Genomic DNA, 26,762 nt, shown 5'->3' with positions numbered 1-26,762 from the left:
TAAATGAGCGTGCAATCAATAATATAGAAAATAATTCTAAATATTGCTAATACATTATTTCTTTATATAGATCGTGATAAAATTAGTTTATTGCATTAAATTCATGTATGGTTTGGAGTTGAGTTCAAATATTTTTCAGACTCAATCTAATTGTTGGAGCGGTAAATTTTGGAAAATTGGGCCTTTCGGATCGATTGACTTTTTTGGTTCCACATTTCCACATTAATTGTTGAGCTAAGGCCTTGTGTGACAACCCAACGAAATGTAGAAAATCTTTTTGGACTAAGGCCTCCGTTATATACGTATTACATTAATAACTAAAATCTCATAAAATTTAAATATTAAACATTCAAACAGTTCGCTCATCACTAGCATCTATTATAAATGTTAAATATTCTTGCTTTTCATAATAATTTAAAAAAATAAGGTAAGGCACACGAAAAATGTCAACGCCTTAACTGTCTCAGTTTTTCAAAAACCAAACCACACCAAAAATCACTTGAACCAAGAGCTGGGCTCGCATCCTTAGCGTTTTCAATGGAGAATGAATCGATTATGTTAGTGGGTCGGGTAGATTTGAAATGTTGGAGGAAGGAACTCTAGTTGCCGAGTGGTTTCACCATAGATGAACGCATCGCGCCGTTGGTGCTCACGAAGACTCGGTGGTTGTAGCAATAAGGATAAGGTTGAGCTATTTATTTATTAATTAAAAAAAAAGGTCCGAATATATAAATAAATAACGCTTGAGCTATTTATTTATTTATTTATTTTTATAGCAAGGACCTCTAGTTTAACGAAACTAAAATGCAAATTTAATGGAAAAAAAGATTAAAAAAAATTGTAAAATAGTCTAACTATATTTAATCATGATTAAATAAATTAAAGTTTTGGTGGTTCTACCCAAGGACAATAATTTATTTAACAATAATTAAAAAAAGAATATATTAAAAGAAAAAAAAAAGTCTTTTGTTTGGTGGAAAAAAAAGAAACAAACAAGAAAATTATGATTTGAAAAATTTTAAAAAAATGGTTAAAATTAGGTACTAACCGATAGAACACAACACCAACTACTCTTACAAACCAAGCATTAATATAACAATCTAGGTCGGCTTAATATCATTGAAGTCAATCCGAGCATAATTTAGTGGATAAAAATATTAATTATTAGCTTAATATGGTGAGTTTAGCGTAAGCAATGAGAATAAAACTATTTGGGTTGTTCCAAAGTTGGCCAACCATGTTGAGGCTAGGGTTAGCCTCGACCTTAATTTGACTCAACAACTTGGGCATTGACCTAAGGTATATTTCCCCTCGGGCTCATTTGGGCAGAGGGTATGATCAAATTTGGGCCAAACTCCTAAACAGGCTCGCCATGTTGCCTTAAGTCGGTTTCTATTTTTTCCTTAACTTGATTACCTCTAAACTATCTAACCTTATCAAGATTAGTCCTTGCTCATTTGGACTACACTCAGTATGTAATGGGATGCTCGCCTTTGAGTTTGATAATATTTAATCTAAAATTACTTATAACACTACCTATATTATGTACTCTTATGACGTCCCATAAATCATGGATCACATGATCAAACTCAAGCCCGACATGTCTTTGTCATGGACCACGTAGACTGATGTATCACATTCATCTTATTGGGGACTACTTTTTTCACCTATATCTATTAACAAGTTATCTTATAATATTCTTAATTATGATGTTATTTCGTTAAAATGATTAACTTATTAAAGGGACGGGTAATAATAATGAGAGAAATGTAAAACTCGTCAAATCATCTTAATTAGTAGTCTATATTTGAGAACGTTGAACTTTAAATAAAATAAATATCAAAATATATTTTTAAAAATTCATTAATGGAATATAAACTTTATTTTAAAAATATTTTTAGTTCTTTTATGAACTTCAAAAATTAATGAACTTAAGTCCAAGTATATTTATATTTTAAATATTTTAATGTTTTAATATAAATATTATTATTAAATTATTATAAAATTTAAGGATGAATTATTGCATATTTAATATTAAATATAGGGATTGAATCCAATCCTATTCAACTTGGCTTTTTTGGCCGTTTAAGTGACCACGTCATCCAATAAAAAAATGTCACCAGTCAGTCTGATAGTTTATTAACTAATTAAATAGTATTTAAATCTTCCTAAAAAAAATATTTATTTTATTTTTTTAATATATACTAAAGGTATACATTTTGTCTAAAAATATATATATTTTAAAAAAGTTTCAATCATACATTTAAATTAAAAAATAAAAAAAAATATATCTTTATAAACTTCAAATTTTTATATAAAAAAATAATTAAAAAAATCCCCAATTAATACTTTTTATAAAAAATATCCTTAAATTTAAAAATAAAAAATAAAAAATACTTTAAAAATAATTAAAAAAATATATATTTTAGTTTTGCACATAATTTTCTTTTCTATTTTTTGATAATTTTTTTTTAAAAATCACCTCTAAATATTTTTAAAAACTTAAAAAATACGGCTCATTTTAAAATATTAAAAAAATATACACAGTTATTATATGAATAAATGGAACCGTAATTAAAAAGTTTAGAGATGATCAATGAATTATAGATAAATAATTTTCGTTCATATATTATGAATAAAAATATTTCTTTCACTTTTTTATAAATATTAAAGATTTTAATACTTTCAAATTTTCATTAATTTATATTGGTCTAAGTACTTTTCTAATTTTTTTGAAAAAGTTAAAAAAATATTAATAACACTTTTCAAAATACATATATATATTTTATACTTTAGTTTTTAATATATATTTAAAAAATATTTAGTTTTTAATATATATATATATATATATTATTTTTATTTAAAAAAAAAAAAAAAAAAAAAAAAAAGAAAAAAAAAAAGACATGATTTAGTTTTTTTTTTTTTTTTGGCAAAAGGCCCCCGTTTGGGTGTGTGCCTTTCGTTTCCCCCAAAACCCACGACATCACTTCCAAACTTTAAATACAAAGTTCCAATACCATCGTTGATTGCTCTGACACCTCCTCTGTTTTAAAACCCCCACTCCCCCAAATCATATCACCACCATCTTCCCCTGCCTCTCTCTCTCTTTGTCTCTGTTAATGGCTTCTCTCCTTCTTCTCCTCTTTCCCCTTTTAATGGCGCTCCTCCTTCCCCTTCAAGCCAAGACCCACTGGGAAGACACCCAGGTTCTCAAACAGCTCAAGAACGCTCTCGACCCGACCTCTATCCCCTCCGGTTCCTGTCTCGAATCCTGGGATTTCTCTCTCGACCCATGTGATAATCTCTTCGGCCACAAGTTCACCTGCGGTTTCCGCTGCGACGACGTCGTCTCCGGCGTCTCCCGTGTCACCGACCTCACCCTCGACCACGCTGGCTACTCCGGCTCCATTTCCTCTGTTTTCTGGAACCTCCCTTATCTGCAATCGCTCGATTTCTCCAATAATTTCTTCTATGGTCCGATTCCCGACTCGTTCTCCAATTTGACTCGGTTGCGTTCACTTACTCTCTCTTCCAACTCGTTTTCCGGCGAGGTTCCGCCCTCAATCGGCTCTTTCTCTGCGCTCGAGGAGCTTTATTTGAATGGAAATGGGTTTAATGGCTCTGTTCCGGCGAGTTTTGTGGGGCTTGTTAGTTTGAAGCGGCTGGAATTGCAGTCTAATGGGTTCACCGGTGCGTTTCCTGATTTGGGTGTTTTGAAGAATTTGTATTATTTGGATGGAAGTGATAATGGGTTTTCTGGGGAGCTTCCGGCGGGTTTTCCGGCGTCGTTGGTTCAATTATCGATGAGGAATAATAGCTTTGAAGGAATGATTCCGAGTCGTATTGGCGATTTGGGTAATCTTCAAGTTGTGGATCTGAGTCATAATCGATTCAGTGGCTCTGTTCCGGCGGCTCTGTTTGAACATCCGTCTTTGGAACAACTTACACTCTCTTTCAACCAATTCTCCGCCGTGGAAACACCAAATTCCAGCGGTGGTCGGAGTAGTCTCATCGCCGTCGATTTAAGCGACAACGAAATCACTGGATTTCTGCCGCCGTTCCTAGCGTTAATGCCGAAGCTCTCTGCTTTGTCACTGGAGAACAACAACTTCACCGGAATGATTCCGGTTCTCTACGCCTTCAAAACCGCCAAACCAGAGCCCGGAATGTCACCGTTAGTAAGACTATTATTGGGCGGAAACTATCTATTCGGTCCAATCCCAGAGCCGCTACGGCTGATGAAACCGGACTCGGCCACCGTGACACTCGCCGGGAACTGCCTGTTCCGATGCCCGACATTCTTGTTCTTCTGCCAAGGAGGCGAGCAGAAATCCTCCGCCGAATGCCGGAGCGCCGGGCCGGTAATCCCATAAAAAAAAAAACAGAGTGTGTTGTTTAGGATGCTAAGGTTGATTGATTTAGACATGTTTTTTTTTTGGATTAAGATTAATTGGAGAGTTTGTAATGATGAATGTTGATAAATAATTGATTGGGAATTGGGAGTTTTTATTTTTTTATTTTATTCTTATTATGTGATTCTGACATATGTGTTCTAGACGGCATGTGGGTGTGTTTCACTTCCTTCCTAACCGTTGATGGATATCTCTCTATTTCTTCACGCCACCTCATATCCAAACTCATTTATTTCTCGAAAACTAGACTATAATCGAGCCTCATACGCCACGAGAGCTTATGCTCAAAGTGTACAATATCAGACCATTGTAGAAATCCGTGATTTCTAACTTGGTATCAAAGTTATGCCCTAAACTTAGTCGTTCCCATAGATTGGTAAATTCGTGATTTCTAACTTGGTATCAGAGTTATGCCCTAAACTTAGTCATGCCAATAGATTGGTAAATCTTCAAATATCGAACAAAGAACTTCAAAAGAAAAAGGAGTCGAGCCTTGATTAAGAAATAAAAGTCCCACATCGGCTAATTTACAACTCAACCCTATCCTACCTTACTTGTAAGATAGATGGTCCAAGCCCGTTGTTGTCCGCTGCTAGGGAGAGGTTTTCATACCTTTATAAGGAATGTTTTGTTGTAAACCTTACTTGTAAGATAGATAGTAACTGTAACGGTCCAAGCCCGTTGTTATCCACTGATAGGAAGAAGTTTTCATACCCTTATAAGGAATGTTTTGTTGGGATCTTAGAGTTTTATGAGATTTAATTATTAATGTAATGTGTACACAACGACCTAATCTAACTAAAAAATAGAGAGTTGAGCTGTGAATTCTATTTGACTTGTTCGGATCACGAGTCCAATCAATCCGAAATTTTGAGTTTGGAGCGCTCGAGCTCCACACAAATTGTTATATAAATATCACATTAGAAATGGAAGATTAGGAAGCCTATTGGGCATAATTTGGGTCACATCCATTTTGTGCTTATTGGGCCTCAATTTGCCCCACCTATTTTGGCCTTATTAGGTGGAATATTTAGGAAGTCAATTAATCTCAGTTATAATCTTAAGGGTTAGTGATGTGTTGTGACTTATAAATGTTAATATTAGAACTTTACAAAATTTTAATTGAATCTCGAAGTTGTTTACCGTAGAAATGAGTGGGCTCTCGGACTTGTCCTTTACTATCTTTTGGTGGACTAGACCACCCATTGCCCAACCCACTTACCTTATGCCTAACCTCATCTAGTTAGGTTAGAAATCCACCACACATCGCAATCGGTCCGCCCACCTCGTCTCATAGGTTATAATTTCATGTCGAGAATTTCAAAATTAGAGAAAAATAACCGCCCATCAAAAATAAAATTTTCATCGACCCAAGTTGCAAAAATATATTGTCTCAGTTCTTTGTGTAACCGAATAAGTTTCCACACCTTTATAAGAAATATTTCGTTTCCCACTCCAATTAAGATGAGATTTCACAATCCACAAATCCCCTCCAATCAAGATGGGATCTCACAATTCACTCCCTTTGGGGCCTAACGTCTTTGTTGGCATATGGTATGATGTCTGATTCTGATCCTGGGGCCCATTGTCCATGCTGGCACACTGCCTGGTGTCTAGTATCATGGTTATGCATGTCCAAGGCGTGTTGTCAATGACCGCATGACATATATCCTGGTCTTGCTTGTCTAGGACGTGTTGTCCATGGCTGCATGCTCGTTCCAAACCCCTTTTACATGCTTTAATCCTAGATAGGTTTTTACCATTCCATATTGGGTCAGTACGAGGGTATATGATCTTTCACCAAAATCGTGTCTACACTTGCAAGGGCTAAAATCCCCCAAAATGTAGCATAAGGGGATATGACTAGTTTTCAAATTCTTCCTACCTAATAGTTATATGTAGTAAGCCGTTGTTGTTGACTTTTTACTTACATTCCCATATAACACAATTTCCAATTTCTCAAATCTTGCTTTCAAAACTCTCTGTCCCCGTTTTCTAAAATATTCTTCTTGAACCGGGGCCAGAGGCTCGAGCATACATCGCTTGGCCGTAAGCGACGCAAGAACGAATAGGCTTAACTCACTTGTTGTTAGGGAGTGAGTGCTGCACAATCACAAGTCCGCTGCCATCAAAGTACGATTGTGACATCTAGCACTGACACCCACAATCAACCCCTTGGTGTCCAATGTCCTCACTAGCAGACCGCCTAATTTCAGGTTCTAAAACCATTTATAACAGTCCAAGTCCACCACTAACAAATATTGCCTACTTTTGGCTTTTCTCTCAGAGCTTCCCCTCAAGGTTTTAAACGTGTCTTTTCACACCCTTATAAATAATACTTCGTTCTCTCTCCAACCGATCTGAGATCTCACACTATATCACCCACACAACTAGAATTACTATATCAAACCAAAAACGTGTATATAATTAGAAAGTACTCCGAGTTCATCAGTTACTCGAATCTCGTTAAGGTATAAAGGAAGTAATTCATGATAGATATGGACAACCTCTTGCATAATTTTTGGAAGGGATATGGGGAAGGACCAAATTATCGTTGAATCAAATTACTTTTCTACATTAAAAATCGATTCCAAGATCACTTCTTTCGAACGCAACCATCCCAATTTAACACACAAGTACCGCATTTCTCTATTAATCCTTCCGGGTTTCGAATACTTTCTCGTTTATATTATCTTTTCAGGAAACCGACTAATTTATTTACTTCATTAAAATATATATATATATATATAGACTAAACTTGTAATTTAACTTCTTAATTTAAATCGAAAAATATATTTTTTAATTTTTTAATTAAAAAAAAAAAGTTATTCCAAATACACATTACACGTGGGCACCATGCTATTGGTACGGGTGTCTATAAGGATATTTCCTTTTGGAAAAATAAATAAATAAATAAATAAAACTGAATATATTCTTGCAAAATATGGGCACTGCACAAAAGGAATTTTAATTTCTTTTAATTAATTAATTAATTTAATTTTCCTAAAAAGAAATATTAGTGGGGTATGACAATGATAGGCATAAGTATAAGCTCGAATTCAGGTAAAAAGAAACCCCCAAAAATTTGCCTTTTGGAAAAATAAAAAATAAAAATAAAAAATGCATTTTTTTTCCTTTTTTATTTATTTTTATTTATTTATTGCTATAATTATTCCATTTCCCACCTCCATCCACACCCATAATTGCTGCATGTGAATAATTTCCAAAAATAAAAATAAAAAGAATAAAACCAACTTATGAATGCCATGTAATAATTTACAAAACTCACTCAAGGGCATTTTAGTCTTTTCACCTTTGATCTTTTCTGATATTTTCCACGTCACACCAAACCACGTGGCCCCTATTTTTATTTCTCTAATTTTTATTCTTTACAAAAATTACACAAAATCCGTTTTACTTGAATTACTATATTTTTTAAAAATAGTAAATTAATTAATGGGCCTTGACTTTTTTATGAAACCAAAACGGCCCAACAGTTTTAAACAGACCTAATTATTACGCCATAATTAGAAATTAAAGTTAATTAATATGTTAAATTACATTTGTCGCCCCGCCTCGTCCTTCATAATTTTTACGCCTTCCAACGGCCACTAAAGCCGTTTAAAACTCACCCAAATTCCTCTCCCTCCGACAATTTAATATTTTATTTATTATTATTTTTTAAAGTAACTGTCGAATTAAATATTATATTATTATTTATTACGTGTATTATTCTTCTATAATAAAATAAATTACGTTATAAAATACGGAACTTATTGTGAAAAATACATTTTGCAGTTAAATGTGATTTAATCTAAAATTTTAATAATAAAAGAAATTCAAATTTAGAAATACATAATAATTTTTTTTTTTTTTTTCTCTAGACGGTTACGTACGTACATTGCTACAAACCTACGGCGAACCGAGGAGGGGGAAAATGTATACTAACTCGGATTAATTGAACCGGGTTCGATAAATCCGGTTCCTTACCTAAACTTTACTCTTCTCTTCCTCCTCTTACAACTATGGTATGCTATTTCTGTTCTAAGGTTAATAACTCGGCCGGGGCGGCGATTTCCTTTTTACGGCGCATCTCGAGGACTTTCCGGTGGTGGTTGGAGTGCAATTCGCTGGAGAAAGTTGGACTACAGGCGGGTCGGTATTCGGGTAATAGTCGACCCGATTTGAATCGGACGCCGCAAGCGTTGCAGACAGTTTTGGCTCCGAGGGGGCCGGTTCTCCATTGGGGGGTTTTCTGGACTCCGCAATGGCTGCACCGCCGAGGAGGCTGAGCTCCGACGTTGTTTTTGGGCTTTTCTGATAACGATTTTCTCCTTGGTTTCTTCTTTGGAATTTCCGGTTCCAAACGGTCGGGAAGTATAAGCCAGGGACTAGCCGGCGACGAGGAGGAGGACGACGACGTTGTGGAACTGGAGGATGACTCGGTCAACGACGGTGAGGCGAGGCACCAAACTCGACCGCCAGTTCTCGTCCGTTTGGTTCTAGCCTTAACCGGAATGGGGGTTTTGAAACAGTTCTCCGGCGGCGAAATGGAACCACCGTTGCTCGGTTGGTTGTCTACGGCGGCGGAGTCCTTTGACGATTTCACCAAGGAAGAAATTCCGGCGGAGGGGAAGGAAGCCGAGAATCCAGAGAAAGAATCCTCAACGAAATGAGATAACCATTCGAGGTCTGCTAAATCATCCACCTGTTAAAAACAGCAAAACCTTCATCAATATTACAGAAATTAAAAAAACAACCCCCGCAACTCTGTTCAAAAAACAGGGGAAAGGAAACAAAAACAACACCGGAACGGTAAGTTCGCCGGAGGGTAAAGAAGGATGATCGGAAACAATGGAGTTCTGATGAATTTCTCGACCGGAAAGAGAAACAGAGTCGTCGTGGTCGTGTTCGTCCTCGTCGGGGGTCTGGTCTTGAACAAATTGATCATCATTGGAGAAATCGAGGAGTTGGTCGACAAAGAAATCATCGGAGGTGGGAAGATTCTGGTGATTAAAACAGCCATTATCGCGAAAACAGAGCTGTGGGCTCAATTGAAGAATCTCGAGAGCTCCATCAACACATTCCATGGTCCGATAAGCCGGTGAAGAGAGAGAGAGCTCAGGTTGCAGAGAAGAGGAGAGAGAGAGAAGGATGAAAATGGAGTTTGTTTGGGAACAAAAATGGATGGTGAGTTCTGTAAGGAGCATTGAATGAGGCCTGAAAGCGTCCGTGCCCCCCTATGCTAAAACTGCCCCTTTATTTATTTATTTATTTATTATTATTATTTTAATATTTTTTAAAAATTATTTAAAAAAATGTAACATATCTTCCGTTCCAATTCATAACAAAAAGGTTACTAGTTCATATCAGTAATGTCACGAGTATTCATATGATCCGAGAATTCAATTAATTCAGACTATCCAACTGAAACCGTAAAAATTAGGTTCGGTTAGATTAACTCGAGTAACTGATATTAATGATGTATTGTCTGAATTGTTCGAATAATGATGTATTTTTTTAAATAATTAAAAAAAAAAAGCGAAAAAAAAAAATTGTTAGATTTTTAGTAAATAATTTAATATTAAAAAATGTATGAGAGTCAGGCAAATTTTTAAATATTAGAATTATTATAGTAAAGAGGCATACGCGTACGCTACAATTTAATAAATGAGTGAAGTAATTGAAAATAAATAAATAAATAAATAAATAAAGGAAAGAAGGTCACGTGCATGGCGATTAATCGGCGGCCGTTGAGAGGAATATTTTTCCCGCTCGTCGTATTCTAATTTCTAAATTTAAATGGCGTGATTAACCCTAAACCCGCCTCCCAAAAACACCGACTAATTACGGCTGACAATAAAGTTAATAAATAATTATCATATTCCTAATTTACCCTTTTCTTTTTTTCTTTTTTCTTTTTTCTTTTTCTTTTTCTTTTTCTTTTTCCTCTTTTGGGTTGTTGGGTTGATTGGAATGCAAAAAAGTGGTATGGAAATAAAAAGAATTTTAAAAAGTTAAATAATAAGTTTAGTTAAATATATTAAAATTAATAAATGTAATTTAAAAAATGACTCGTATGGGTATTTATATGACCTGATAACTTGACCAATTCAAACTAGTCAAACTTAATCGAGTTGGGTTAGATTTTTTTTTTTATTTGGGTTGGCAAATGGGTTCGTGAGTTGTTTTATTTTTTGTCGAGTGAACTTTGGCTAACTCGAAAATATGGTTATAACCTAATCCAACTCTATTCTGTTTTCAAAATTATTATGAAAATTAAGAATATTTGATAAGTTTTACGAGATTTTAGTTATTAATTTAACATATTGTGGAAATATAAAGTTAGGTTGGATTGTACTATGTTCAGGTTGTTCGAGTCATTAACGGAAGAAAGATGAATTTCCAAAAATACCCTTTTGTGGAGGGGGGAAGGGTTGAAAAAGAGTGGAGGGGACAAGACATGGCTTGGAAGGAAAGTGAAGAAAAAAAGTGGTAGAAAGGCAATGACAAATGACAATGGCCCAGCTTTTGTCGCCGACCCACCAAACTCCAATGATTCCCTCTTCCTTATGGGACAAAACATTCATTACTCCCATCCCTCCAAGGGCAATTTAGTAAAATCATCCCTCAAAATCTTTAACCTTAAAATTTTCATTTTCATCCGTTTATTATAACTATACGATCTCGTTAAAGTTTATGTTTTAGTCATTGTTAAAAGGGTTTCTCACACCCACGACGATAAACGTAAGGAAGATCTAGGTTCTAACAGTCGTTGAAGTCAACAGTGACCATGACAATTTTGTTAACTTTAGTGGCGAGGAATAGTTAAAATGTGTGTCTAATAGGTTCGGGAATTATTGAAAAAAAATTCAAATAAGTCAAATCCTTATAAAATACAAAAATAATTCTCGGGTTTTTATGGGTTTGTGTTGTTTTTATGAAAGATATCATAAATGAATATTTAGTTGCTCAAATAGTGGAGAAAATCATAATTATGGTATGTTAAAATCGTCAATGGTTTTGTTGATAATAAAGTAAAGGCTTTCTTTTACACGCATTGGGTAGAGTGTGCACATCATGAATCATTGACCGTTTTAGGTCAAAATTCAATAATACCGAAAATTAAAATTTGAATGTTTGACCTCGTTGTTATTAGAGATATATATCTTTACCAGTTGAGTTATGTAAATTTAAATTGACGGACAAATTGGAAGAGTGCAAAGACAAAATTAAATTATATTAATTAAAGTAAGTGGCAATTGGGAAATTAAATATTAATGGGAAGTCAATTAGGTTCCAAATTACCCATCCATTAACACCTTCAAATTAAATTCTCAACTTCTAATGGTAAAAATTAGTTTTTTTATATTTAATTTTAGTGAAAACAAAATATTTAAATTAAAAAAATGAAAAATGTGAAGAATTAATATTTAAGTCTAATTAATATGTCTAGTTTCAACTTTTATGGTTATTTTCTCGTCTTTAAATTTTGAATTTTTTTAAGATAAAATTATTATCAATTTTTTTCCCTGATAAATGAAAAATAAATAAAATCTGCCACTTTATTGGGTCTGGGCTTCTCACTTTTTAATTGAGGCCCACATTGAAGGCCCATAAGTCTCTACTAGATGGAAGCCCACATTGAAGGCCCATGAATCTCTACTAGATGGAGGCCCATATTGAAGGCCCATAAATCTCTGCTAGATGGAAGCCCACATTGATGGCCCAATTATCGTTAATATTTCGATAATTATCACATATCGTTTAATTGATTTTAATTTAATTTAATTTTTACTTTTTTTTAGTTTAACCGTGCGTTTTTTTTTTTTGTTCGCTTATTTTATTTTTATATTGAGTTTGAGTACAAAAGTTAAAATAATGAAGAGGATAATTCGATTGATTAAGATAAAAGATTTACATTCCCACCAAGACGCGCTCGAACTTGTTTTTGAATCACTGTGCTGAGAGCAAGTCGACTTGTCCCTGTTTCAGTTTGATTAAAGTATGATTAGGTTGTAATTCAAACTGAAGTTGATTTGGTGGCTATTCATTAGAATCATTCTCATCATTAAAAGTGAAGGTGGAAGCTCTACCCATGCCTAATCCCAATGAATCTAAAGCATTGTTCGATTCGGTGAGCTTATTCAAATGTGGCCATAGTTTAGGGTTTAAGGTCGAGTTCAACCGATCAAACAACTTCAATAAGTTGAGTATATTCTTAAGCTTTTAAGGGTTTAATTGGGTTAACTTACGAGATTTGGAGGAGTTCATGAGATTATATGTGTGTTCGGGTGAGTTTGTGAGATTTGAAGTTTGTTTTGGTAAGTAAGCCCGTGTTCGACTTTTAAGAGTTAGTTTGAACGAGTTCACGAGGTTTATAGTATATTTGATGTGAATTCGTGGGATTTAAATTTTGACAAATTACAAAATGGTAAGACAAATTAGAGAAAAGGCACAAGAACAAGGATACTAATGTGTTGAATGAACATCCCCTGATCGCATAAAATTACAACAATGTTTATTATGACTATCTATAATCATATTCTCAAATGAGAACAATTCAAATGGCTAAAACGAGGTCCATTTCCATGACAAAACAAATAAAACATGGAAATAGCTCAACTTCCCAGAATCCTCTCTAAAAGAAGGTTAAAGAACAAAAAAAAAAAAAAAAAAAAAAAACTGAAAGTACACAATAATCTTGTCAAATTCTTGATCAATCCCCTAAACCAGTTCATGATTTTGAACTGTTTACATTAAGATGCGCAACACAGCTAGACCAACAGCAGAAATGGAAACAAGGGTTCCAATGCAGTATTTTATTACATCGTATTTGGCAGCTTCCAGCTGTGCCCTCAGACCATGAATTTCCTGAAAATTTTTAGGAAGATGAGTTAAAACCCAAAAGAGCGATATTTGGGAGCATCCCGAGCTGCACTCGGGTTTTTTGCAGCCTACCCCAACTCACACAGCAGAAAAGACTCACAGAATTGTTCTTCTAACACAGCCCAAGACTATTGTTTTTCTATCTAGAACAAGTAGAACAAAGTTTCAATGAATTGGCAGCTCAAAAGATAGTCTGATGTAACTTGGCTAGTGTTAATAGGACTTCAAAAGTCTTTTTAAGTCTATAATTTGTATGTTAATTTGCTTATCTAAACTAAGAGGATGTTTTACTGACGTATTTTTATCACTTGTTCTTAGCTCAAAAACAAATTATTTCATTCACACACAGTCAACACCAAACTTTATCTAAAATTGTCCAAAATTCTCTTCAGGCAGTTGGTCTTACCCGGTCGAGTTTATTAGTCAGGTTAGTTGTTTCAGCATTCTGATTAGCTAGCTCATCCCGTATCCTCCTGCACTTGTGAACAATAGAATTTGTAAGCAAAGCTCAAATCAAACCAAAATGTACTCTTTCTTTTACGTGAAAAAGTATACTTACCCTCTTTCGAGATTCAAATCCAATCGCTGTCCAGCTGTGACTTTGTCGATTTCATACCTGCACCATAGTTAAAGGTCTTTGCACAAATAAGATTAATTCAAGAGAGAACAAGTTAATGTCGAAATATGAAGCTAGTATACATTTCATAAAAACTGAGGTACGGAACACAAACCTCAACTCACTACGCATCTTCTCGATATCATTACGGAGTTTTTCTGTCTCATGTCCCAATAAAGAAAAATGGTGCCCCTACATACCATGTGTTCAATCCAATGGTCAGAGACATAAACAAACAATCCAACATTTGGTCAGATACTGTATAAAACTCTCATGCCCCAAGACGCCTTGGTACTCCCACCCACATTATCCGAAACACGCAACATTTGGTCACGACCCATGATATTAGTAAGCCATTTGGCATCTTGAATAGACTGCCACTAAGAATTGATCCCGTAACCTAAAAAACATATAAGTTTATCATTGTCGCTTTGACTACAGAACCAACTCATGGTAGTTCAAGCGCTAATCAAACTTAATTATTTCACGTATTGCAAAAAAGCAGGAATTCGGAGTGTAGATCATCACATCGGTCTGGAATATTTCTATTCTGCTCAAGAAGTGAAACAACATTCTTGAGTATATTATGATACAGGACTCCAATGGAAACTAAATACTCATTTTTATTTAAGGTTTCCATCTTTAGTTTGTTGCTAAACCAAACAAATTAGAGAGTATTATACATAGATACCATCATCTAACCAGACCAAGAAAGTAAACTAGGATAGGGCAAGTCTGCAAAATACAGCAAGATGTGAAATTCAAATCTCTACAAATTTTGGTACCTGTGAACTTTGAACTTCAGATTTGAATTTTGACAAATTTGAATCCTGGATCATTTCAACCTACAAACATATAATAAAGATATCCATTTAAAGGTCGGTAGGACACAAACAATACAAAAGAAGGTAAAATGATAGATGTTATACACGCTCGTATCACCAAAAACTTTATCTTTTCGTCATCATTGAACTACACCGACATTAGCTGAATAGAAAACATGTAAAAGTAAAGTACTTAAACACTCACTTTCTGCATCTCCCCCTTTGAAACAAATGAATGAGATATGTTTTCCAAGCTATCATTCAACACTTCAGTAATGGCAGCTGTTATTGCCTCAGCTTGATTTGAGGGCACCCCTTGACCCTCCAATTTCCTAACCTGAAAGAAAAGGAATCATATCATGAGAGTGCATAAATTCTTAACTCCTCATTCCATCCCCATGGTGGATTATACTGCAAGCGATTGATAAAAATCGAAGAACGTTGTAACAAAACCGAGAAAAAAAGCAAAGAATAAAGAAAGCGAAATTACTAGGGCTAAAGTGTCGACTAGAAACAATCGCTTCCCGTTAGATTTCGCAAGCTGAGAGATCTGCCTACGTTCACAGTGTCTGTACCGAGAAATCAAGGAGATGGATGCCGCCAATGAACTATTTGCAGAATGGTCGGAAATTGCGCTTTCAAACGAAGACGCCTTCGGGACTCCAAACCTTTGCAAACCTGAATTGGCTAACGATTGCCCCACCCGTTTACAAGCCGCACCAGCGGCCATTCGACTCTGCAGCAACATTGCGAACGTTTTTTCACAAAACTCGATTCACGAAACCCTAGAAATTTCATCGTAGTTCAGAAATTTTAGTTGAAAAAACAGGGGAACATTCATTACAATCCTGCCACAGAGTCCCACCAATTCAAGAAACCAACAAAACTACAAAAAAAAAAAAAAAAAAAAAAAAAAAAAAAAAAAAAAACCTAATAACACAATCGCTCAATCATCAACCCTTTCTAGGTTCATCAATTTCACTCCGAAACCTACGACCCAAAAAAACACAAGCAAAAGAACTAGATAACTACCATTTCGCTGGACCATTTTTTCCCCTTATCCACAAAGAACAAAAAGAAAAGTAAGGAAAGAAAGAATTTAGCCATTAAACTGACCTCTGTACGGTACAAGATCGAAGCAAGAAACAAGATCTTCAAAGTTCGAAACGGAAAAACAAAAAGAATATAGAGCGAAAACCCCCTTTTTTGTAGGGAAGAGAGCCAATAAAGATGAAGATGAAGATTATCACAGGCAACAAATAGTCAAAAGGGAGCAAGGGCGTGGAAATCCCGCGGTAGCTTCGCGAGCAAACAAAGAACTTCGAGGGTCGATCAATTTCGGAGGAATTGGAATGAAGAAGACGCCTCAAATTCTTAAGCTTTTTCTTTTTTCCTGTGATGAACAAAAAAACGGACGGTTCAAAGACGCAAAGCTTCCAATCACCTTTCACATGGAAAATTTAAATTTCTTAGGTATTGCAAAATAATTTCTTCTTAGTTTATCAAATGTTAATATGCTCAAATAAAAATAAAAAGAAATACCCACCAAATTTTGTACCTTATTTAAAAAATATTCATATATTTTTAAAATTTTTAAAAAATAGCTAGTTTTGAATAGAAACGTTAAAATTTTATTTCAAAATAAAATTAACAACTTTGTTAGACGAACATGACTCCACAATCGTTCCGAGACTTTCATCATCCAACAATGTTTAATCTTCTTAATAATCTTACAATTATGATTGGGTTGGATTGTAACCGGATTGTAACCCTGTTTTTTGGTTCGTTAAGTTGACTTAAAAGTGTCAACTTTTGAATCTAACCTAAATTTTAAAGTTTTCAAAAAAATTCAACTCAACTTTATTTTTAGGTGGGTCGAGTTGACCTAACAAACTAAAGTTGAAATTAGTCAAATTGTTTAGAATCGGGTCTATATTTGGAATATGACTCAAGAATTTAGACAATGAAACAAGTCACAAACCTTTTCATACGTCCATTTTGACTTTAAGAAAAATCAATAAGGAATACATTCAATATAATTTCTTAATCATAACTATATAAATATATAAAAAGTAATTTAATCATAACTATATAAATATATAAAAAGTAATTTAGTACGCGAAACAAGAACTATCAAAAATATATTCTTACGTCAATTCAAAATGAGAACTATCATAAATATGTAAATAAGAACAATATTTCCATTAGATCGAAACATTTTTTAGTTCGGGCAGAACCAACGGCATAGATAGTCTTTATATAGAAAAGAGTATCTTGTCAAGAGTGATTTGTCATCTTATAAAGTTTCCTTTCTTACAATGATAATAAAAGGGGACCAAGCCTGGCTCCTAATGTAACCAATGGTTACATGACTCTTAAACAGTTTTCTTCATCACAAATCAATCAGCAACCTTCATTTTTTCCATTTGGTTTTTTCAGACATAGAACATTAAGAATGCAGCTGCCTTTCCATCATCCTGCGAAACTCGACACAGACCTCGGCAGCGACTACGACCACCGGGAACACAGAGTAACACTCCTATAAAGCATCAAACGCAGAATAGAACATGCATATCACCTCCCCCTATTGCTTACCAGAACTACTAAAAACTGGATAATAGGTTTCCAGTTCAAGCTGCTCCAAGATTTGGCGAGTAGCCCATAGATAGGAGGAGTGACCTTCAATCACACCTGTCACATCAACCTGCAAATCCAGTGAATAACCATTACGGTCCCCTAACAGCAGTTTTATAAAAGAACTGGGAGTTTGGGTCCTGGAAATATAAAAGGACATGCAAAATTTCCCCTAGACAAAGAAGATCATTAATACATAGCTGAACTTTCAATCTGAACAATTATCTAACTTGGAAAATCATTGCATCTAAATCCTATCTTTGTAGCTCAATAGTTGAAGATCAAAAACGGCACCAATCGATGAGAATTACTTAAAACTGAAAGTAAGAAGACGCAATGTAACCATTTCTAATGTAAATTTTGCAATTTTACCAAATGTAAACATAAACTATAGATTCTATGATCATCAGAAAATTCTAAAGAACAGGTGAACAATGAGGAAACTAGAATAGATAGTTATATTACATTCTCAATGCCAGGGACGTCGATAGGTTGAATTCCAGCTAACCCTTGAGTAAGAAGACTGTAGAGGAAACAAAAGTGAGTTGGAATGCTTCGCAAATGCACAGGAGAGAAACTTGCATATCATATTTTCTTGAACATATAGAATCTGGTGAGTTGGGGTTTCTCATCTTTTAAAGATGTCTAAAACAGAATTCACACTAAATTGATATTATTTTGAAACTCACTGCTTTTCCAGAATTTATTTCCCCCCAAAAAAACTACCTTACAATTGTATAAAACCCCATTGAGAAATGCTCCGATCTAATATATGATGATAGAAGCTGACTTGAATTCAAGTCAGCTTCAAATTCTCTATCAGTACCTGGCACGGAAGGCAATTCCAAGCATCCAATCATTTGTGGAGTATACGTTCACAAACCTTCCAGCTACCATCTGTGAAACAGTAGCAGTTAAAGGATATGAAATGTGTAGTTATTAGTAAAATACTTGCACATAGGAATAGAAAAAAACAAGTTGAGGAAAGTGCTTTGTAGTGTAGAACATATGGTCACCTTTCTAGCAGCTTCCCAGTTCTGATCTTTAATTGATATGGGTGCTCCAAGAAGAACCACTCTTTCCACAAGCTCGGCTGATTACATTTAAATATGGTAAAATAATTCATAAAAGAGAAGAATATTGGGAAATGATGATTACCGCTTTTTTCAGTCTCAGCCAAATATTGGAGACACTTGAATATTACACGTGCACCCAGTGAGTACCCCACAAGTGTCACAGGCCTAGAATTATCGTGGGAGAAGCTATCATCATTTTCTGAAAAATAGAACAAACTTCTAACTTTAAGGTAAGAGTGTTGCACCTGTTCCCTTGTAAACCTTTCAACAACACATCTGCCAGCATTCGACCAGCTTTGTCTGATCTATACAGAAAATCAAAGGCAAAAGATTTCTTTGAAAAATACAATTCAGAAATTGTCCGAGCATAATTTAGATATTAGAGTGAGAATAAAATGTCAGAACAGTGAGATCCGATGAGCTGATATCCTAGTAAGCTTCTCATATATATGTAGCAGATTCTAGATGAATATAAGAAAGGAAATACATACGTGTCTGACACAAAACCTGTTAATAAGCTAGGCCATAACACGAAGACAGAGCAGTTAATTGAAAGGAATGGGAGACTCTGGCATGCATGTAATCTCGATAAATAGCCTAGACTAAGAAATGAAGGGAATAAGACTAGTCTACTCTTTTATCACTTTCACCATCCTGGGCAGAGCTCATCTCCCATGACTGATACTCATGCTAGAGTTGCATGATCATGTAGGAGCAAGCTATACGGTTCTTTTTCTTTTCTTTATACTAGAATTTGATTAGATTGTTCTCAATCTTCTAATTATTGCAATGCTGCACTAAAACTCATGAAATAAGGCAATCTTATTGCTACAATTTTGTGATAGTCCCTGTAGTTACGAAAGGCAATGAAAGCAATCTGTTAGGCCCCATTGATTGCTCAATTTTTTTATGACATCTTGGTGTATAGCCCAGATTGGGAACTGCATAAAAGCATCTGCGTGTTGTGTTCAATACTCTCAAGGACAATAGTTTGTATGTGATTCAGAAGAAATACTACGTTTAACTTCGTTTTATTGCAGATTTTTCAAAAATTATGGATCAATGGCATCCCCTCTCACCCAGTTACTGCAAAAAAAAAAAAAAAAAAAAAAAAAAAAGGCTTTCAGTGGATGGATGAGGTTATCGCAACCTTCAAAAGACTTAATAGAGCTATGGTGACATCCCTATGTTAGCATCGTCGGACATCAAGTTGCCTTTTGTGATTAAGACTAATGATTCAGGCACGAGGTTAGGGATTGTGTTAATTGTAAGATGAGAGGCATGTTGCTTTCTCTAGCCATACATTGTTAGTGAGGGCCCAAACTAAATCCGTTTATGAATGAGAGTTGATGGCAACAGTGTTATCAAAGTAAAAATTGAGCAACAAGCATTACGGTCAGCTCAGCTAGAAAGAGATTCAGGCGTAATTCAAAAAGTGGGTTACGGAACACTTGGGTATGACTTTGGAATTGTGCATCGAACTGGACTCGAGAATTAGGTAGCTGATGCATTGTCCAGACATTCATAAATAGCTTAGCTAACAAACTTCTCTATTCTTTTCATCATTTATTTAGCCAAGGTACAGAAAGAGATCAAACATGTAAACTTTGAGTTTGCAAAGATTCTGAAAGAAATACGATAAACTTTGCAACAGGGAAACTTGCTCTACAAAGGATGGTTGGTGATATCTAAGACCTCAAGCCTCCTTCCCTCAATTCTTTATATGTTTCATGACTCAATCTTAGAGGAGCACTTTGGTTCTTTTGTACTTATAAACGCTTGACATGTGAAATATTAAGGTGAAGGATGAAGGCCAAAGTTAAATGATATGTGGAGGAAGTGTTGGATTTTCCAGAGGACTAAAATAGAGGTTGTGTTACCTAAGAGTCTACTTCAACAAGGGACCGTCGAAATCACAAGAATATGATGTGATTATGATCGTGGTTGATTGATTACGTAAGTACGACCATTTAGGAACCCAACTGAGGAGGACAAATTTTCATCCCCAATCAGATGGGCAATCCGAGTTTGTAAACAGGTACCTCAAGATGTATTGTATCCATGGACAGAATGCTAGTATAACACGACATACCACAACTCCATTCATACAACCCCATTCCATATTGTTTATGATCGGCAGCCCCCCTATGGGGGTGCAGTTTGTTGAGAGAGATCAGACATTACAAGCCCTAAAGAACCATTTGAGCCAAACACAAGAACGGGCCAAGAAATTTGCTGATAAGCCATGGAGGGAGTTAGTTTTCCAAGTGGTGGGAGACTCGGTGAAGTGTTGGGATCGGTTGGCCTCCTAGTGCTACCCAAGAGGAGTGGCTTATCAAGTGGAAGGGGCACGCTGAAAAACAAGGTGCTAGAGTCCCCGAGGGCATTGTTAGGCCCCAACAGGTAAAAAATAACTGCAGGAGGGGTAAAAAGGGAAAGGGAGAAGCTGACAGTTCGAAAGGTTGAGAAAGCAAGAGTACCGAAGTCAGAGAAAGTTGTTATAAGGTGAAGGGATTTGCGTAGTGATTTTTTGTACTAGAATTGGAGGAACCATCAGGATGAGGGAGAACCAGCAGCTCTCTCAAGGCATCTATGTGTTTTCTTCTTCTTTCTCTTTAACTCTTGGATTAAGCTAGCAATCAGATACCATATTGTTGCTCTGTTTATTGTGTTGGCTGGATTTTTTATTTGATTTATATTGCAGGTTATAGTTACGAAGAGGGGTTCCACTCATGAAATAACAGAAGACTTTCCTCATTTCCATCTTGCCGTCATTCCTTTATAAACTACTACCACCAACTAGTAACTAGCTCCATCACAAATGTTTCCAGTCCTAACTAGAAATTTCAGTATTGGCTAATAGCAACAAAGAATATGTACTTGAGCAAAAACTTGAAGCGTTAAATATTTCAGAAACCAGATTGATGAACAACTTGCACGCCTACTATATTTTCTAAAAACACCTGGCGCTCAAAACTTGTTTAGAACCTGAAGGTAGCTCCTTCAATCGAAGGAATCATAACCTGTCAACGGCAATTGTCCACTTGCTGTCTATGAAATCAGTAGCCGAAAGTAAGGTAGCTGGCCAAGCCAGTGCTACTAAAAGAGAGCTCAAAACAGTCATCATTGCACCACGCGTCATCAACTCCATTGCAAGTCCTATTATCAAGCAAAAGAAAATCATCATTTAGGCAGGAAGAATTTTTTATTGACTAATAGTCACAACAGCATAGGAATTCAAAGATAAATTACTTGAAGTAAGCCAATCCTGAATTGCAGTGCTCACTGCAATTATATTTTTAGATTCCCACTGCAGTGCATACCTAAACATTAGCAAAGGAAAGAAAATAAGCTCGTTCATCCCAATAAAACAATATTAAAATATATAGTTTTTAAATTAAGTGCCACCGTAGGGTCAGGTTAAAGGGCAAGCAAGAAAAGATCCGAGTAAAAATCCAAAATATGCTTCAACTACATCCTCACACATTCGAGATAACCTAATTGAGTATGTTTAAGACCATGGTGTACCTTTCCAAGTTGTTATTTAGTCCTTCCCATGGCCTTATGAAATCTTTCTCATCGAAGGCAAAACCTGACACAGTTATCTCAACTGCCAATCTCTGAAATAAGTAGATGTTATCAATTTCCATGTCGGAAAACAAGTGATATGAATTTGTGAAAGAATTAAACAAATCGCACAGATGTGTCTAATATAGATCCGAAATGCACCAAGCAACAAGCAAGATACTCACGCCTTTGTTATGATTTTCTCCAATTGGTTTAAATTCAAACTCATCAATGCTCCCAATTCTCCTAGCCATTTTGGTTCCTGTAAGTCCTGCTCCAGCAGCTGAGTTGGAACAATATTTAGACAGAGGTATTAGCATAGTTCTCAATAGATTATTTTCAAAACATCAAGCTTGCCTAAAAATCCTTTAATTATTTTCAGTCTGATAAGGTTATGTGAATAATGAATTTAATTCCAGCATAGAACTAGCCAGAATAACAACAAGCAGGAGCCCTGGAATGATGTTTGGCATCGCTACCATAGTCATTACGTTGGAATACGGAAAACAAAGACGAAGGTTAACAATAGAATGAATAGAAATTTGTTTAAGTAAATCTAAACTCCCACTTCCACTCTATATGATGTAATTACTTCCAACTTTTTATGTATTATCTTACCACCAAAGGATGCAGCAACAGCCACGGATCCAGCAACAGTCCCGGCAGCACTGGCAGCTGCAGCGAATCCGCTTGCACCAATGACGGGGATGATGGTACCCAATGTTGGAGCTAAGGCGCCAAAACCTGCAGCAATTGCTGGTGCAGCTAATCCTGAAAACAAAAATAAAATCTCCTTACTAATAATAGAAAACATTAAACTAGAACATATTTTCCTAGAATCTTTGGTAGTTCTTATACATGATAGAATACTGAAATTCAGAGACCATGTACCTCCCGTAATTGCCATCAAGGTCCCTCCAGTTAATGCAGCTGCACCAATAATACCACCACGTTTCCACTTAGCCCAGTGACTCTCCTTTGTAGGGCTTTCATGACCCATCTCTGCCACGCTTTTAGCCATAGCCATAGCTGAGCAAGCAACCATTGTCTCAATTGCTTCCTGCAAAGCAGAAAATGTCACCCATAAGGAGGGGATGAATGAGAGAAGAGAAAACAAATTATCTAAAAACGATTAAAAAAAAAAAAAAAAACTTTCAGTTTTTGGACCAGCTCTGTGAAAAAAAAATGTGGTCGAGGAAGAAGTCAATAAAGGTTCATAAAAAGATTTGAGGATGCAGATTTTGAAGAAAATATGTTGGGTGATTATGATGCTTCCTGTATTAGTTAGACTCATCGTGCTGTTTGTGAGTAAAAGGAGGAAACTGATGAATTAAAAAATGAACAAAGTAATGATAAGAAACATAATGTTGGGCTAGTTAAATTATTTGAAAAGGAAAAAACTTTTTAAATTTCTTATTCACAGAAAGATCAGTGGAAAATAAAGGAACAGAAAACGATTGTTTATGATGGAAGTTACAGAGGACCTTCACCAACAGTTCATGAAATAAATATTGCTATATGAAAGTTTGGTGAAGTACTTGACACAGGCAGGACTGCAACTAACACTCATAAAGAAAGGAAAAGATAGTAATCACAGGGGAGACGGAGTTATAAAAATCTGATTCCTACAATTAACTATAAGAAAGATGAATTGGAGAAGGATGCAATGAGAGCTGTGGTATCTTTATGAAAATTTGAAGCTGGAATACAAGGGAATTGGGAAAAATGGGTTTTGAGTAGTGTGGAAAGAAGTGTGATCTCTGTAATAATGACAAATAGATAACAAAAGTTGAGCGTGCAAACCAGTTTTATCCACTTGATATCGACCCAGGTTGATAGTAACCTCAAAGCCACACGATGCCGGGCATCATAACCTTTTCGTTTCCGGGATTTTTTCTTGTCGTCTACGCTTAAGTCAGCCAAACAAGCAGATAGAAGCTCATAGAGAACAACCACTTTTCTCCGGTAGCTAAGCATTTTTTCCTCTTCAATTGGTTGCTCAATAGTCTCAATCCATGCTCCACCATCTGGCCGTTTAACAACCACTGCATTATCATCAGTGCCTTCTGTTTGCTTGTCAAATTCATCAAAATTCAATTTTTCCTTGGAAGACAAGCACTTCTCTCGCCATTCATGTTCATATTCAAGACATTTTTCATTAGACTGAGAATTTATAAAATTCTTCTCCATGTTATCTGCTATACCATCAACAGATTTTGATAGAGCAAGTTCCCGTTCTATCATCTCAGAAGAATTTTCTTTGTCCTCTGATAGCAACCGCAAGAACTGAGACAGAAGTTATATAAAAATGTGTTACAGATCAAATTACACAACGGGGAATCACGTATAATATCTATAACGTATTTACACGCAGAGACATATGAAATAGATAAGTCTAATAAGCTATGCCACAGCAAAGGATTAAAAAAAAAAAGTGCAATGATGATTAATAGATTAATGGTATCATAATTTATGGGCAGCAGCTCAGAAAGAGAAATAAGATAACATACTGCTCCAATGTGATGCTTAGCTGTACCGGATCCTGAAGTTTCCTCAAGTCCAGGCCAAGCTGCAGAGTCGATCTCTAAAAACCTGATTGCGTGAAAATCAACATTGAGACATTGCTGGGAAGATCGACCAACAAATTCTTGCAAAATAAATAACTAGGAAAACATTGAAATAGAAAATCCCAAGTTCTTAAGCTTTGCTCTTCTGAAAATGAAACAATACTTATGGCTTCATTTCTTTTAAACATTCTACTTCTAGACATGTTATGGCTCCATTTCTTTTAAACATTCAACAATCTCGAGGGAAGTTAGTTTTTCCACCTAAAAAGAAAAATCGATAAATTTCATTGATGAAAAACCAATACCAAGGACTGTAATGGTCCAAGCCCACCGCTAGCAGATATTGTCTCTCTGGGCTTCCCCTCAAGGTTTCTAAGGTGCGTATGCTAAGGAGAGGTTTCCACACCCTTATAAGGTGTTTCGTTCTCCTCCCCAACCGATGTGGGATCTCACAATCCACCCCCCTTTGGGGCCCAGCGTTCTCGCTGGCACTCGTTCCTTTCTCCAATCAATGTTGGACCCCCACCAAATCCACCTCCCTTCGGGGCCAGCATCCTTGCTGGCACATGCTCATGTCCACCCCCCTTTGGGGTTCAGCCTCTTCACTGGCATATCGCCCGGTGTCTAGCTTTGATATCATTTGTAACGGCCCAAGCCCAACGCTAGTAGATATTGTCCTCTTTGGGCTTTCCCGCAAGGTTTTCCTTTTCCTCTTTTACTTGTTTCGACACAGTTCAAATCAAGGGTCACATCCAACAAGTACCATTCAAAAGAACTAGTTTCTGAATTTCACAAATTAAACAGTTGCGTTTCCAAACCCTGAATTTTCATCATGTTAAACCACCCGTGAATCTGAAAAATTGTTGAGTTAATTCATCTTCTTAATCTATTCAAATCAATCATATAACGAAAAAAATTTACCAGTAACAACATCCAGAATCAAATATGATCGATCAGGAAATAAACTGAAACAGCATGCCAGAAGCAAAATCAACCAAACGACGTGAAAGCCAATTGTAGAATGAACAACATAAGATAATTAGTAAATTTCACACGGAAATGAACAAGGTAGGAACGAACATGAATACAGGACGAAGTAGGCCCGATGACTCATGGACCCAAAGCTCGGGATCATCAGAGACCGAATCACTGCTACTGCCACTACAACTACTCGTTCGCTCCTCCACCAGAGGTTCATCGTCGGAGTGCCCTAAAGGGCGCGTCTGATGGATCTGGGCCTGATGAAGAGCAAGTGCAAACAATGCTCCGGAGGCATAGCGCTGAGTAGGTGCCAAGAAGGACGTCATCTGCATGGATCAAGAACTCGAAACGAGACGCTGAAGCATTCAGGCAAAGACGGCGAAATGGATTAATGGGCTCCCCAAGTTAATATCATCAGAAGATGGCGATTGATCGACGACAATGACCGAGTCGCCAAGAGCGATTGATATAATATGAATCAAATTCTGAAGCTCCCTGTCACAATCGCTCCGGTCCCGGAAGCGTCGTTTACCGTTGCTTCCTATTCCCTGTGATGGAAATCGCCTCTTCGTAGTTCGTGTTTTTTTTTTTTTTTTTTTTTTTTTTTTTTTTTTTTTTTTTTAATCGGTTATCTTTGCAGTATTACCAATTTTATACTTTCATACGTATAGCTTCTTCATTGGTTCTAAATAAAGTATTAATTTTTTTTTTAACTCTTATATTTATTTTCCTATATTACTTTAAGACTAAAATTTTAATAATCCAAGCCTATTGCTAAAAGATACTGTCCGTTTTGCCCGTATCGTCGTCACGCTTTGGTCCGTTGCATATCGTCGTCAGCCTCATTTTTAAAACGTGTCTACTAAGAAGAGGTTTTCTATACCCTTGTATAACGAAACATTCGTTTCTCTCTCTAACTGATATGGGACCCACAATCCACCCTTTGAGGCCTAGCATCTTCATTGGCACAAAACCGGGTGCCTGACTCTAATACCATTTGTAACATTCCTAGCCTACCACTAAAAGATATTATCTACTTTGGTTCGTTACATATCGCCATCAATCTCACGGTTTTAAAATGCGTCTACTAGGGAGAGGTTTCCATACCCTTATATAAGGAAGATTCGTTCCTCTCTCCAACCGATATAGGATCCACCCACCTCCTTTGAGGTCTAGCGTCCTTGTTAGCATACCAC

The 26,762-nt window shown here is 35.9% G+C and overlaps 4 protein-coding genes across 6 annotated transcripts; 1 reads left to right on the top strand and 3 right to left on the bottom strand.

Annotated features, from left to right (window-relative positions):
* Window positions 1-3,021: 3,021 nt before the first annotated feature.
* Window positions 3,022-4,517, top strand: LOC111809637 (uncharacterized). The gene has a single exon (XM_023696012.2). It carries the CDS (start codon window positions 3,120-3,122, stop codon window positions 4,371-4,373), a length of 1,254 nt encoding a protein of 417 aa, XP_023551780.2. The 5' UTR covers window positions 3,022-3,119; the 3' UTR covers window positions 4,374-4,517.
* A 3,700-nt stretch (window positions 4,518-8,217) lies between these two features.
* LOC111809651 (GATA transcription factor 5) lies at window positions 8,218-9,539 on the bottom strand. The gene is made up of 2 exons (XM_023696028.2): window positions 9,221-9,539; window positions 8,218-9,120 (listed from the first exon to the last, which is right to left on the bottom strand). Exons 1-2 carry the CDS (start codon window positions 9,500-9,502, stop codon window positions 8,446-8,448), a joined length of 957 nt encoding a protein of 318 aa, XP_023551796.2. The 5' UTR covers window positions 9,503-9,539; the 3' UTR covers window positions 8,218-8,445.
* A 3,341-nt stretch (window positions 9,540-12,880) lies between these two features.
* LOC111809615 (protein FMP32, mitochondrial) lies at window positions 12,881-16,215 on the bottom strand. Of its 2 annotated transcripts, none has more exons than XM_023695960.2 (8): window positions 15,858-16,215; window positions 15,232-15,477; window positions 14,947-15,078; window positions 14,703-14,762; window positions 14,033-14,109; window positions 13,861-13,917; window positions 13,708-13,774; window positions 12,881-13,286 (listed from the first exon to the last, which is right to left on the bottom strand). In XM_023695960.2, exons 2-8 carry the CDS (start codon window positions 15,469-15,471, stop codon window positions 13,167-13,169), a joined length of 753 nt encoding a protein of 250 aa, XP_023551728.1. In that variant the 5' UTR covers window positions 15,472-15,477; window positions 15,858-16,215; the 3' UTR covers window positions 12,881-13,166. The 2 variants fall into 2 exon arrangements, with proteins under 2 accessions (XP_023551728.1, XP_023551727.1); XM_023695959.2 differs by having other exon boundaries at window positions 15,232-15,526; window positions 15,858-16,214.
* Window positions 16,216-16,920: 705 nt separating this feature from the next.
* On the bottom strand, window positions 16,921-26,173 carry LOC111810130 (transmembrane and coiled-coil domain-containing protein STS1). Of its 2 annotated transcripts, XM_023696711.2 has the most exons (15): window positions 25,666-26,172; window positions 24,529-24,610; window positions 23,822-24,304; window positions 22,910-23,078; window positions 22,637-22,789; window positions 22,204-22,301; window positions 21,980-22,071; window positions 21,704-21,774; window positions 21,475-21,610; window positions 18,697-18,756; window positions 18,534-18,616; window positions 18,392-18,468; window positions 18,202-18,272; window positions 17,841-17,898; window positions 16,921-17,445 (listed from the first exon to the last, which is right to left on the bottom strand). In XM_023696711.2, the coding sequence occupies exons 1-15, from the start codon at window positions 25,896-25,898 to the stop codon at window positions 17,326-17,328; spliced, it is 1,986 nt and encodes a 661-aa protein (XP_023552479.1). In that variant the 5' UTR covers window positions 25,899-26,172; the 3' UTR covers window positions 16,921-17,325. The 2 variants fall into 2 exon arrangements, 1 of the variants encoding a protein (XP_023552479.1); XR_002817367.2 differs by lacking the exons at window positions 16,921-17,445; window positions 17,841-17,898 and having other exon boundaries at window positions 18,209-18,272; window positions 18,697-18,751; window positions 25,666-26,173.
* Between the last annotated feature and the right edge of the window lie 589 nt (window positions 26,174-26,762).

This window comes from Cucurbita pepo, chromosome 14 (assembly GCF_057944985.1).
Source record: "Cucurbita pepo subsp. pepo isolate OVF chromosome 14, ASM5794498v1, whole genome shotgun sequence".
Classification (NCBI taxonomy): Eukaryota; Viridiplantae; Streptophyta; class Magnoliopsida; order Cucurbitales; family Cucurbitaceae; genus Cucurbita; species Cucurbita pepo.
This window is presented reverse-complemented; position numbering and strand designations above follow the sequence as displayed.

Excerpts from the sequence above, each read along its gene's own strand:
- LOC111810130 (XM_023696711.2), bottom strand. The coding sequence starts at position 25,898 with ATGCAGATGACGTCCTTCTTGGCACCTACTCAGCGCTATGCCTCCGGA. Across the intron at positions 24,305-24,528 it reads CTAAGCATCACATTGGAGCA|TTCTTGCGGTTGCTATCAGA; the intron begins GTATGTTATCTT and ends CTTCTGTCTCAG. Across the intron at positions 23,079-23,821 it reads ATATCAAGTGGATAAAACTG|GAAGCAATTGAGACAATGGT; the intron begins GTTTGCACGCTC and ends TCTGCTTTGCAG.
- LOC111809615 (XM_023695959.2), bottom strand. The coding sequence starts at position 15,489 with ATGTTGCTGCAGAGTCGAATGGCCGCTGGTGCGGCTTGTAAACGGGTG. Across the intron at positions 15,079-15,231 it reads TAGTCGACACTTTAGCCCTA|GTTAGGAAATTGGAGGGTCA; the intron begins GTAATTTCGCTT and ends CTTTTCTTTCAG. Across the intron at positions 14,763-14,946 it reads CAAAGGGGGAGATGCAGAAA|GTTGAAATGATCCAGGATTC; the intron begins GTGAGTGTTTAA and ends ATATGTTTGTAG.
- LOC111809651 (XM_023696028.2), bottom strand. The coding sequence starts at position 9,502 with ATGGAATGTGTTGATGGAGCTCTCGAGATTCTTCAATTGAGCCCACAG. Across the intron at positions 9,121-9,220 it reads CCGGCGAACTTACCGTTCCG|GTGGATGATTTAGCAGACCT; the intron begins GTGTTGTTTTTG and ends TGTTTTTAACAG.
- LOC111809637 (XM_023696012.2), top strand. The coding sequence starts at position 3,120 with ATGGCTTCTCTCCTTCTTCTCCTCTTTCCCCTTTTAATGGCGCTCCTC.